This window comes from Nicotiana tabacum, chromosome 2 (genome assembly GCF_000715075.1).
Source record: "Nicotiana tabacum cultivar K326 chromosome 2, ASM71507v2, whole genome shotgun sequence".
Classification (NCBI taxonomy): Eukaryota; Viridiplantae; Streptophyta; class Magnoliopsida; order Solanales; family Solanaceae; genus Nicotiana; species Nicotiana tabacum.
In genome coordinates, this window is record NC_134081.1 from 11,318,058 (window position 1) to 11,330,475 (window position 12,418).

Below are 12,418 nucleotides of genomic sequence, written 5' to 3' on the forward strand. Positions count from 1 at the left end.
CTCCTATCAGTGCACCCCCTGTTCAGTTTCTACCGCCACAGCACCAGGATGGATGTTTCTAGTGTGGTGGTTATGGGCATATCAGGAGGACCTGTCCGAGATTATTGGGCGTCACGCCATAGTATCAGGGTTCTCGTGCCATGGTCCCGGCACCAATTGATGCACCACCTACTCAGCCAGCCAGAGGCAGGGGTTAGGCAGCCAGAGGTAGAGGCCAGACTGTTAAAGGTGGAGGTCAAGCCGTTAGAGGTGGAGGCCAGCCAGCTAGAGGTCATCCCAGGGACGTGGTTCAGAGTGGTGGGGCTCAGCCCCGATGTTATGCTTTTCCAGCCAGGCCTGAGGCTGAGTCATCTGACGCTGTTATCACAGGTATTGTTTCAGTTTGCAGTAGAGATGCTTCAGTTCTATTTGACCCAGGTTCTAGTTATTCATACGTGTCATCCTATTTTGCTTCATATTTGGTTATGCCTAGTGATTCTTTGAGTGCTCATATGTATGTGTCCACACCTGTGGGAGATGCTATTATGGTAGATCGTGTTTATCATTCGTGTGTGGTTACCATTGAGAGTCTTGAGACTAGTGTGGATCTTCTACTTCTAAATATGGTTGATTTTGATGTCATTTTGGGTATGGATTGGCTGTCACCTTATCATGTTATATTGGATTGTCACGCCAAGACGGTGACCTTAGCCTTGCCGGGGTTGCCTCGATTAGAGTGGAGAGGGACTCCTAGCCGTTCTACCAGTAGGGTTATCTCTTATGTGAAGGCTCGACATATGGTTGAGAAGGGGTGTGTAGCTTATTTGGCTTATGTCCGTGATTCCAGTGTGGAGGTTCCTTCCATGGATTCAGTGCCAGTTGTTTGTGAGTTTCTAGAGGTTTTTCCTGCAAACCTGCTGGGGATGCCACCCGACAGGGATATTGATTTGTGTATTGACTTGGCTTTGGGCACCCAGCCCATTTCCATTCTGCCATACCGTATGGCCCCACCTGAGTTGAAAGAATTGAAGGAAGAGTTGCAAGATTTACTTGATAAGGGCTTCATTAGACCTAGTGTCTCGCCCTGGGCTGCACTTGTGTTGTTTGTGAAGAAGAAAGATGGATAGATGAGGATGTGTATATATTATCGGCAGTTGAACAAAGTCACCATCAAGAACAAGTATCCATTGCCGAGGATTGATGATTTATTTGATCAGCTTCAGGGTGCCAAGGTGTTTTCGAAGATTGATTGAGATCTGGCTACCATTAGTTGAGGATTAGGGCATCCGATGTCCCTAAGACAGCTTTTCGGACTCGGTACGGGCATTATGAGTTTCTGGTGATGTCCTTTGGGTTGACAAATTCCCCAGCAGCATTCATGGATTTGATGAATCGAGTGTTCAAGCCTTATTTGGACTCCTTTGTGATCATGTTTATTGATGATATCTTGATCTACTCCCACAGTCGAGAGGAGCATGAGAAACATCTCAGGATTATACTTCAGACTCTGAGAGACAGCTAGTTATATGCTAAGTTTTCAAAATGCGAGTTTTGGTTGAGCTTAGTCGCTTTCTTGGGGAACGTTGTATTGGCAAAGGGCATTCAAATGGATCCTAAGAAGATTGAGGCAGTTCAGAACTGGCCTAGACCCACTTCAGCTACTAAGAACAGGAGTTTCTTGGGTTTGGCGGGCTATTACCGTCGATTTGTAGAGGGATTTTCGTCTATAGCAGCCATGTTGACCAGGTTTACCTAGAAGGGTGCCCCGTTCAGATGGTTAGACGAGTGTGAGGCGATCTTTCAGAAGCTCAAGACCGCTTTGACTACAACGACGGTGTTGGTACTGCCTATAGGTTCAGGATCTTATACGGTATATTATGATGCATCCCGTGTTGGGTCGGTGCAGTATTGATGCAGGAGGGCAGGGTGATTTCATATACGTCGCGGAAGTAAGTCGCTCGGCTTTGTTTGAGCGTATCAGAGATCGGTAGTATGACGACCCTCATTTGTTGGTCCTTAGGGACGCAGTGCGGCACGATGGTGCCAAGCAGGTTACTGTTGGAGATAATGGAGTTTTGAGGATGCAGGGTCGTGTTTATGTGCCTAATGTGGATGGACTTCATGAGTTGATTCTTAAGGAGGCCCACAATTCCCGATATTCTATTCATCTGGGCACCGCCAAGATGTATTAGGACTTGCGGCAGCATTATTGGTGGAGGAGGATTAAGAAGGATATAGTTGTTTATGTAGCTCGGTGTCTAAATTATCATCAAGTAAAGTATGAGCATCAGAGACTTGGTGGTTTGATTCAGAAGATAGAGATTCCTGAGTAGAAGTGGGAGCATATCACTATGGATTTTGTTGTTGGACTCCCACGGACTCAGAGGAAGTTCGATGCAGTTTGGGTCATTGTGGATAGGCTGACCAAGTCAGCGCATTTCATTCCTATGGCAGTTACCTATTCCTCGGAGCGGTTGGCATAGATTTATATCCGCGAGATCGCACATCTTCACGGTGTGCCCGTGTCTATTATTTCTGATCGAGGTACGCAGTTCACCTCGCACTTCTTGATGGTAGTATAATGTGAGTTGAGCATGCGGGTTGAGTTGAGCATAACGTTTCATCCTCAGTCAAACGGACAGTCCGAGCGCACTCTTCAGATATTGGAGGATATGCTCCACGCATGTATTATAGACTTCGGAGGATCGTGGGATCAGTTCTTGCCCTTTGCAGAGTTCGCCTATAATAAAAACTACCAGTCGAGCATTCAGATGGCTCCCTATGAGGCATTATATGGTAGACGGTGTCGATCGCCGGTTGAATGGTTTGAGCCGGGGCAGGCTCGGTTATTGTGTATAGATTTGGTGCAGGATGCCTTGGATAAGGTCAAGATTATTCAGGATAGACTTCGCACAGCTCAGTCCAGGCAAAAGAGTGATGCCGACCGTAGAGTTCGTGATGTTTCATTCATGGTCGAGGAGAGAGTGTTGCTCCGGGTATCACCCATGAAGGGTGTAATGAGGTTCGGAAAGAAGGGCAAGTTGAGCCCTAGGTATATCGGGCACTTTGAGATTCTGGAAAGAGTGGGAGAGGTGGCTTACAGGTTCGCGTTGCCACCGGGGTTATCATCAGTTCATTCGATGTTCCATGTGTCCATGCTTCGGAAGTATCACGGCGATCCGTCCCATGGGTTAGATTCCAGCTCTGTCCAGTTGGACAAGGATTTGACTTATGAGGAAGAGCCGGTGGCTATTCTAGCCCGACAATTGAGGTCGAAGAGTTATCCTTCAGTCCAAGTGCAGTGGAGAGGCCAGCCCATCAAGGCAGCTACTTGGGAGTCCGAGTCGGACATGCGGAGTAGATATCCCTACCTTTTCACCAGTTCAGGTACTTTTTTATGTATGTTCAAGGACAAACGGTTGTTTTAGAGGTGGAGAATGCAATGACCCGATAGGTCCTCTTATATTTTAGAACCTAATTTTGTGTTTCGAGGTCTCAAAAATCCTTATTTTAGCCTTCCTCGATTTGCGTGCGCAGTCCGGATATTCTTCCGGAAGGCTTATATGTTAAAAACTGATAAATATAAGAATTTTTGCCTTAAAAATTAATTTGAATTGACTTCGGTCAATGTTTTGAGTAAATGGACCCGGATAAGTGTTTTGATGGTCCCGGTGGGTCCGTATCGAAATATGGGACCTGGGCATATGCCCGGAATCAAATTCGTAGATCCCTAGCTCGAGTTATGATTTTTTGTTAAAAATTAAAAGTTTGAAAGTTTAATGATTTTATGAATTGACTGACGTTTGGTCTTGTTGATATCGGTTCTGTATTTTGATTCCGAAGCCCGGTACAGGTCCATTATTATATTTATGACTTGTCTATGAAATTTGGTGAGAAACGGAGTTAGTTTGACGTGATTCGGACGTTCGGTTGTGAAAATAGAAGTTTCAAATTTTCTTGAAAATTTCATTTGATTTGGTGTTCAATTCGTAGTTCTAAGTGTTATTTTGGTGATTTGATCGCGCGAGCAAGTTCGTATGATGTTTTTGGACTTGTGTGCATGATGGGTTTGGAGCCCCGAGGGCTCGGGTGAGTTTCGAATAGGCTACGAAGTGAATTTGGACTTAGAACATTGCTGGTGTGTTTTAGTTTTTGTTGCAAGCCACAGATCTCGCAATTGCAAGATCAAGCATCGCATTTACGACCACTGTGGAGTTCGCATTTGTGATCTACTCATCGCATTTGCGAAGAGTAGCTGGGGAGGCGAGAGTTCGCATTTGCGAACAATGTCTCGCATTTGCGATGGGAGTTGGGAGGGGGATTCTTCGCATTTGCGATCACTGGGTCTCATTTGCGATCAAGCCTGAGTTCGCATTTGCGAACTATTCCTCGCATTTGCGAAGAATGCAGAGGTGTGATGTTTCTCGTATTTGCGACGAAATCTTCGCATTTGCGAAGCCCAGGTCGCAAATGCGACATCTTCAGCTGAACAAATATGACTTAGACGGGAGTTTTGGTTCATTTCTCAAATTTTCAAAACCTAAAACATTAGAGGCATTTTTTCCAAGACTCCTTCTTCCCCAAATCATTGGTAAGTGATTCTAACCTATTTTCTTTTAATCTTTCATTACATTTTACAAGTTTTTAACCTAAAATCTAGTGTTTTCATGGTGAAAATTTGGGGGTTTGGGTAGAAATCGGGATTTAGACCTCAAATTGGGGTCAGATTTCAAAACAAATTACGTAACCGGGCTCGGGGGTGAATGGGTAATCGGGTTTTAATCCTAATTTTGGGTTTGGACCAAGGAGTTGACTTTTGTTGACTTTTTCAATAATGACCTAAATTGAATCTTTTGTAATCGTGGGTGATTCCTAAGGCTTATTTTGAATCCTTTGGTTGGTAATTTGCTAGATATTGTTGGTTCCGAGGCTTGTTTGAAAGGCAAAGCTGTCATTGAGCATTGAGTGGCCTTTGTAGTGAGGTAAGTATTTTGTCTAACCTTGACTTGAGAGAATTAGGGACCCTCAGACTAATTTCTATGTGAATTTCATGTGAGCAGCGTATATGTGAGGTGACGAGTACTTATGCGCCACCAAATTATCTGTTTTCCCTGTTTTCCCATTTTTCTCATATTATCTCTTTCCCTGTCTTAACTGTTACCTGCTCTAATTGTGTTTCCATGCCTAATTGCTACTTGTAGTCATTGTTTCCTCCTATTCATGATATTAGTTCTTTCCATAGTTTCATACTCTCCTACTATTTGCTCAAGTTGGTTTATCTGTACCTTATAGTTGTAAATTCTGGATTGGTCTTGTTGTGTAGTATTACTCATTCAGATTATCATATTGTATAAGGTTTCCTATTTGTTCAGTTTGGTGTCTTAGAATTGTAAAGGGTTTTTCTGTGATTTGAATTGTGAGTTTTGCTTTGCTTATTGAGTATTTGATATTGATATGGTGGGATTGGGTTGCACGCCGCAACATGTGAAATAAGGGTGATATGTTGAGGTGGAATAAGGGTGAATTTATACTATACGGTTGCACGCCGCAACATGTGGAATAAGGGTGGATTGACATGGTGAAATAAGGGTGAATTATGATTCTGATATTGACATATAGTGGGATCGGGTTGCGCGCCTATATATATATATATATATATATATATATATATAATTTACTGTCGTTGATATCATTACGGTGAAATAAGGGAGGAATTTGTGTTATCTGGTGGGATCGAGTTGCGTGCCGCAACAACCTATATGTTTCTATTTCGTGAGTTGTGTTGGTTTTCTTTTTTGGTATTTGTATCTGAATTATTAAAGATTGGTGATTCTGGACGACACTGATTTATTCTTGAGGTTGTGGTTAATATTTTTAGTTGGTTGTTTAATTCGGTTTAGTATTCCCATTTTTCTGTCATAAATATCTACTACGTTCAGGTTGTAGTGTAGGTGACCCGCCTTAGCCTCGTCACTACTTCGTCGATGTTAGACTCGACACTTACCAATTTATGGGGTCAGTTGTATTGATACTACACTCTATACACTGTGCAGATTTTGGAGACGGTCCCAGCGGCGGCTACTAGAGAGCTCGAATTGGACAGCCTGCGGAGACTTGAGGTACAGCTGCTCAGCGCACGCAGCTCCTGAAGTCCCCGTCTTTATTTTATTTAGCTGTGTATTTCATTCAGACATCTTTGTATTTATTTCAGACCCTTGTATATATTACTCTAGAAGCTCGTGCACTTGTGACATCGGGTTCAGGGATTTGTACTAGATATTTTTTTTTACGATTTTAGCTTTCGCATTTATATTTGGATTACTGTAGTTAAACCAGTTCTACTTCATTAATTAAGTTTAAATTGTTAAAAAGGATAAATTGTTCTAACGTTGGCTTACCTAGCAAGTGAAATATTAGGAGCCATCACGGTCCCGATAGTGGAAATTTCGGGTCGTGACAGAATACGAGATATGTAGATTGCATATAAACATTTATCACTTAACCAAGGTTATATTATATTTTATATATATATATATATATATATATATATATATATATATATATATATATATATATATATATATATATATATATATCATACCGAGTAAAATCCCACTAGTGGGGTCTGGGAGAGTAAAGTGTACGTAAACCTTACCCCTGCCCCGAAAAGGGTAGAGAGGCTGTTTTCGGGAGACTCTCTGCTCAACAGAAGAGACAATAATATCAGGAAAAAAACAAAAGAAAAGGCTTGTAACAACAAAAGATGCCTGAAAGATAATAACAGCAACAAATAAGTAAAAGTACAATAACATAAAACTATGCAAAACAACAATATGGACATAACATAGACCGCTCACAAACCTAAACAAAACTCTTTCAGACTACCCAGTACAAAGAGGGAAGAACTCTCGACTACCCCTAGCCTACCACCCTAATGCTCGACCTCCACATGTTCCTATCAAGAGCCATGTCCTCGGAAATCTAAAGTCGCGCCATGTCCTGCCTGATCACCTCCCCCCAATACTTATTAGGCCTCTCTCTGCCTCTTCTTGTACCTGCCAAAGCCAACCGCTCACACCTCCTAACCGGGACATCTATGGTTCTCCTTCGCACGTGCCTGAACCACCTAAGCCTCGCTTCCTGCATCTTGTCGTCCACGGGGGCAACGCCCACCCTCTCTCGAATACCTTCATTCCTTATCTTATCCAGCTTAGTATGCCCACACATCCATCTCAACATCCTCATTTCGGCTACTTTCATCTTCTGGATATATGAATTCTTCAGTAGCTAACACTAAACCTCATACAACATAGCCGGTCTAACCACCGCTCTGTAAAACTTACCTTTGACTTTCAGTGACACCTTCTTGTCACATAAGACTCCAGACGCTAACCGCCATTTCATCCACCCACCCCAATACGATGCATGACATCCTCGTCGATCTCCCCATCTCCCTGGATGATTGACCCTAGGTACTTGAAACTTTCTCTCTTGGGGATGACTTGTGAGTCGAGCCTCACTACCATGTCCGCTTCCCCCTTCACGCTGCTGAACTTACACTCCAGATATTCCGTCTTTGTCCTACTCAACTTGAAACCTATGGACTCCAGGGTCTGCCTTCAAACCTCCAGCCTCTCATCAACGCCTCCTCATGTCTCATAAATCAGAACTATATCATCAGCGAACAACATACCCATGGCACCTCCCCTTGAATATGGTGTGTCAGGGCATCCATCGCCATGGAAAATAAAAACGGGCTAAGCGTAGATCCTTGGTGTAACCCCATAACCACCGAAAACAGCTCTGAGTCACCTCCTGCGATCCTGACCCGTGTCCTAGCTCCATCATACATATCTTTTATCGATCTAATGTATGCTACCGGCACCTCTTTCACCTCCAGGCATCTCCAAAGCACGTCCTGAGGGACCTTGTCGTATGCCTTCTCTAGGTCAATAAACACTATGTGCAAATCCCTCTTCCTATCCATGTACTGTTCCACCAACCTCCTGATAAGGTAGATAGCTTCTGTAGTAGAATGTCCCGGCATGAACCCAAACTAGTTTTCAGAAATAGACACCACCTTCCTTACCCTCCCTTCCACTACCCTCTCCCAAACTTTCATGGTATGGCTTAACAACTTGATGCTCCTATAGCTGTTATATTTCTGGATATCACCTTTGTTCTTGTACAACGGAATCATCATACTACATCTCCACTCATCTGGCATTCTCTTCGTCCTGAAAATAACATTAAATAACCCAGCCATCCACTCCAGTCCTGCTCTACCCACATACCTCCAAAATTCCACTGGAATCTCGTCTGGACCGGTCGCTTTGCCCCTACTTATCTTACACACAGCTCCCACTACCTCCTCTATCTTAATATGCCTACAGTACCTAAAGTCTCGGAGACCCTCGGAGTGCCCCAACTCCCCCAGCACGATGTTACCACCCCCCTCTTCATTCAAAAGTTTATGAAAGTACGTTTGCCATCTATTCTTAATTTGGGACTCCTCCGTCAACACTCTACCTTCCTCGTCTTTGATGCACCTCACTTGATCTAGGTCAAGAGCCTTCCTCTCTCTCGCTTTGGCCAGCCGAAATAACCTCTTGTCCCCACATTTACCCCCCAGTTCCTCATACAACCGATCAAATACAGCATTCTTAGCCTCAGTGACCGCTAATTTCGCCTCCTTCCTAGCTTCATTATAACTTACTCTGTTCGCTCTCCTCTGCTCCTCGTCGGTGCTCTCCACTAACGAAAGGTACGTCGCTTTCTTTGCGTCTACTTTACCTTGTATCGCGTCATTCCACCACCAGTCACCTCGGTGCCCGCCATAATAGCCCTTCGAGACCCCTAACACTTCTCTCGCCACCTCCCTTATACAGTCCGTCGTCGCCGTCCACATAGCGCTAGCATCCCTACCACTCTTACAAGCACCCAAAGCCATCAACTGCCCCTCCAACTCCTGCACATTATCCTTAGTCAAAGCACCCCACCTGATCCTCGGTTGACCCCGCACAAACCTCTTCTTCCTCTTTATCACGATACCGACGTCCATCACCAGGAGCCTATGCTGAGTCGCGAGGTTCTCACTCGGGATCACCTTACAATCCACGCATAACCCCCTATCACACCTCCTGAAGAGAAGATAATCAATCTGAGTCTTAGCCACTATACTCCAGAAAGTAACCAAATGCTCCTCCCTCTTCGAAAAACTAGAATTCGTGATCACCAACTCAAAAGCCCTAGCGAAATCCAACAGTGAGGTGCCTCCTCCGTTCCTATCCCCAAAGCCGAAGCCACCGTGCACTTCGCCATAACCCCCAGCGGACGACCCAATATGACCATTGAAATCCCCTCCTATAAATAACTTCTCCGCAGGCAGAATTCCTAGTACCACCTCATCCAACCCCTCCCAGAAGCGCCTCTTAACTTCCTCGTCCAGGCCCGCTTGCGGCGCGTAAGCGCTAACGAAATTCAGATTGCTCAATCTAACTACTAACTTAATCGCCATCAATCTGTCATTCACCCGCCTAACCTCTACCACTGTCTCTCTGAGCTCCCTATCCACCAAAATACCCACTCCGTTCTTTCCTTTCATGCGTCCGGAGTACCACAATTTGAACTCGTCCGCATTCTTCGCCTTCGATCCTACCCACCTGGTCTCCTGAACACAAGTTATATTGACCTTCCTCTTTTGGAGAATCTTCACAAGCTCTATAGACTTACCCGTCAACGTCCCTATATTCCACGATCCAATCCTCAACCTACAGGCTCCCTTGTTGCCTTTACCCCATCTGGTCCCCGTCCCACCCCCTGACCCGTCTCCCAACCCCCGCCCTCTGCCCGCCCACCCTGAGGACATGGCCCTACTCTGCCATTACTAACCACACAAAAACACCTACTGTGGTCTAGATAAAAGATGTAACTACATACAAGCAAAGGTCTAAACTCTAAAGTAACAAATATTGTGCACTAATACAGCAACAAATTAACTAAAACACGCGAAAGAAAAATAGGTGGCGGGAGGTACCGATTCCCGCGAATAGAACCTGGATGTTGTGGAACCCAACATCCAACTCTTGTGACTGTCACACGACCTGTTCTGCTATGCTTGCCCGTGCACCTCCCACCCGTCACCAAACAGCCACCAAAAAGTGCTACCTGAAACACACACAACACACCACGGGACCAAGAAAAAGAGAGGAGTGCGGGACTGTTACCGACACGGATTCGCCGAAAAACAATGCCGATCCGAGAAACAATAGGCAGGAAAGGTATAAAGAAGAAAGGAAAACACAGAGGAGGGTGTTGTGCTTGGAGCCGGAACAGAAGAAGAAAGACGAGGCGGCGCCGGTGGTGCGACGATCACCGGCCTAGCTACTGCTAGGGCTAAAGAAAGGGGAAGAAAGAGAGAAATGCAGGAGGGTGGAATAGAGAGAGAAAGAGAAGGGCGAGAGCTTACCTGGTTTACCGGTGTCGGCGCTGGAGATTTGCCGGTGGAGAGATTACCGTTAGCGTTAGACAATCTAAGAGAGAGAGAGAGAGAGAGAGAGAGAGAGAGAGAGAGAGAGAGAGAGAGAGAGAGAGAGAGAGAGAGAGAAACGTGTATAATCAAGAAGAGATATCCTAATTGGAAACCCAGTCCCATATATATATATAGAGAGAGAGAGAGAGACTATGAGACTATGCTCGCTTTTCTTTGTAACTTTTATGATTAAATTGTTTAAGTTGGTGTAAATATTGAGTGGGCACAAGAATTCTTCGTCAACGACCTTCACAAATTCCCCTGCCCACAAGGATTGACTTAGTTGGTTGGATGAGTAATTTTTCACGTGCACGTGGGAGACCTAGGATTGATTTTCCTCACCAGCAGCCTCCTCAATCAGAGTTTATCGCATCGGACTTGCCTAGTGCAATTTACATCTCTTGTGTGATTTGTGAGCTATTGCACAAAGAGCATGTTACCCAGTGCGCACCCGAAGGATAGCGATTGCGGGTTTACCTCAAAATTTTCCAAAAAACAAAAATTACCCGTACTTTCTCGGTTCGAACTATGTATATATTGTTGATAAGTTTTAAAAAATGTACTTATTTTTTTGTTGTCTAAGGTTTATTTTTGAACTTGTGGTGTATATGATTACCTGTAGTCATGTTGAAGAAATTTCCAATTTAATTCAAAATAATTCTCTGTATGAATGAGGTTTTCTCTTTAGTATCATCAAAATGAGCTACTTTAATTTCATTTTTCTGTAGTGCCACTTCTTAATATACCACAAATAAAAAGGCAGTGCAGTACAAGTGCATTAATGTAATCCTCAATTTTGTAGGTATTAATACATGCAATTTTCCTCGGATACCAGTACCGGAAGATTCTAATCTTTTAAATGAATAGAAAATCCAAGGTAAAAATTCATTGCGGACATAGCACATGCAGTTTGATCAAAACTCAGAGCAAGTGGGACAAGAAATGATCTTTCAGTATTTTCTCTAATCCCCATATCCAACCCACACTGACCAAATCTACACAATATCACACCCCCCCCCCCACCCTCTAACCATTATCATATAGTATAGACTAAAACCCCATGTGTTTGTTTTATTTCTGTAGCTCTAGGATCATTGTAACTGTTTTGAACTTCTTTTGAGTGTTTGCAACTTAGTGCCCCCTCCCAAACTCAAACGAGGTTGTAAAAGAGAAATTGGATGGTACTAACGGGTGTTGTTTCGATTGTATTCACTAGTTGCGAAAAACTATTTACTCGCATTTGATCATGTTTAGCCAATTCAAATAACATCGAGCAATGGCGGAGCTAGATATTATCTTTTTATGTATATATTACGTTGAATTATTTACGTACACAATATCCTCCTTAAACTCCATCGATAGAATTCAATTGAATTTGTTGTTGTTGTTGTTGTTGTTATACTTTTAAATATTTTAACTCCTCTAAGTAATAATTGTGATTTTGCCGTATAGTGATAAAATTTTCTCCAACAAGGGCCCTATGGACAAGGGGACCTACATAAAAGTAAAGAACATACAATGAACTTTCCTATTGGGAAATAAGAGCCCCCCACTAAAATTAGACAAATAGTAAGAGGCACATGCACACAGATTACACAAGGGAGGCCAATGAAGATTCAATTTGTCTAAAATTTTGGACTGACCCCCCATTATTTTATGTTTGACTGAGGTGTACAATATTGAAAGTGTTTGGTTTGTGATGTTAAGTTTTTAGGGGTTGACCATAGTCATGAAATAAAATAAGCCTTTTGTGCAGAGTGGGAAAAGAATATGCCAAAGCAGCTGATCAAGCAACCACGTGATATAGCCGAATTACAAGTTGAGAATTTCTAGGACTGATTTATTTGGAAGCATTAAACTACTACGTACTATAGCATATTGTGGTTGCTTTACCTTTTTTAGAGTTTA

At 43.5% G+C, this 12,418-nt stretch overlaps 1 protein-coding gene across 1 annotated transcript; it reads right to left on the reverse strand.

Annotated features, from left to right (window-relative positions):
* Positions 1–8,035: 8,035 nt before the first annotated feature.
* On the reverse strand, positions 8,036–9,496 carry LOC142166206 (uncharacterized). Its single transcript, XM_075224725.1, has one exon. It carries the CDS (start codon positions 9,494–9,496, stop codon positions 8,036–8,038), a length of 1,461 nt encoding a protein of 486 aa, XP_075080826.1.
* Positions 9,497–12,418: the final 2,922 nt, after the last annotated feature.

Coding starts and splice junctions, on each gene's coding strand:
- LOC142166206 (XM_075224725.1), bottom strand. CDS start 9,496: ATGGCGATTAAGTTAGTAGTTAGATTGAGCAATCTGAATTTCGTTAGC.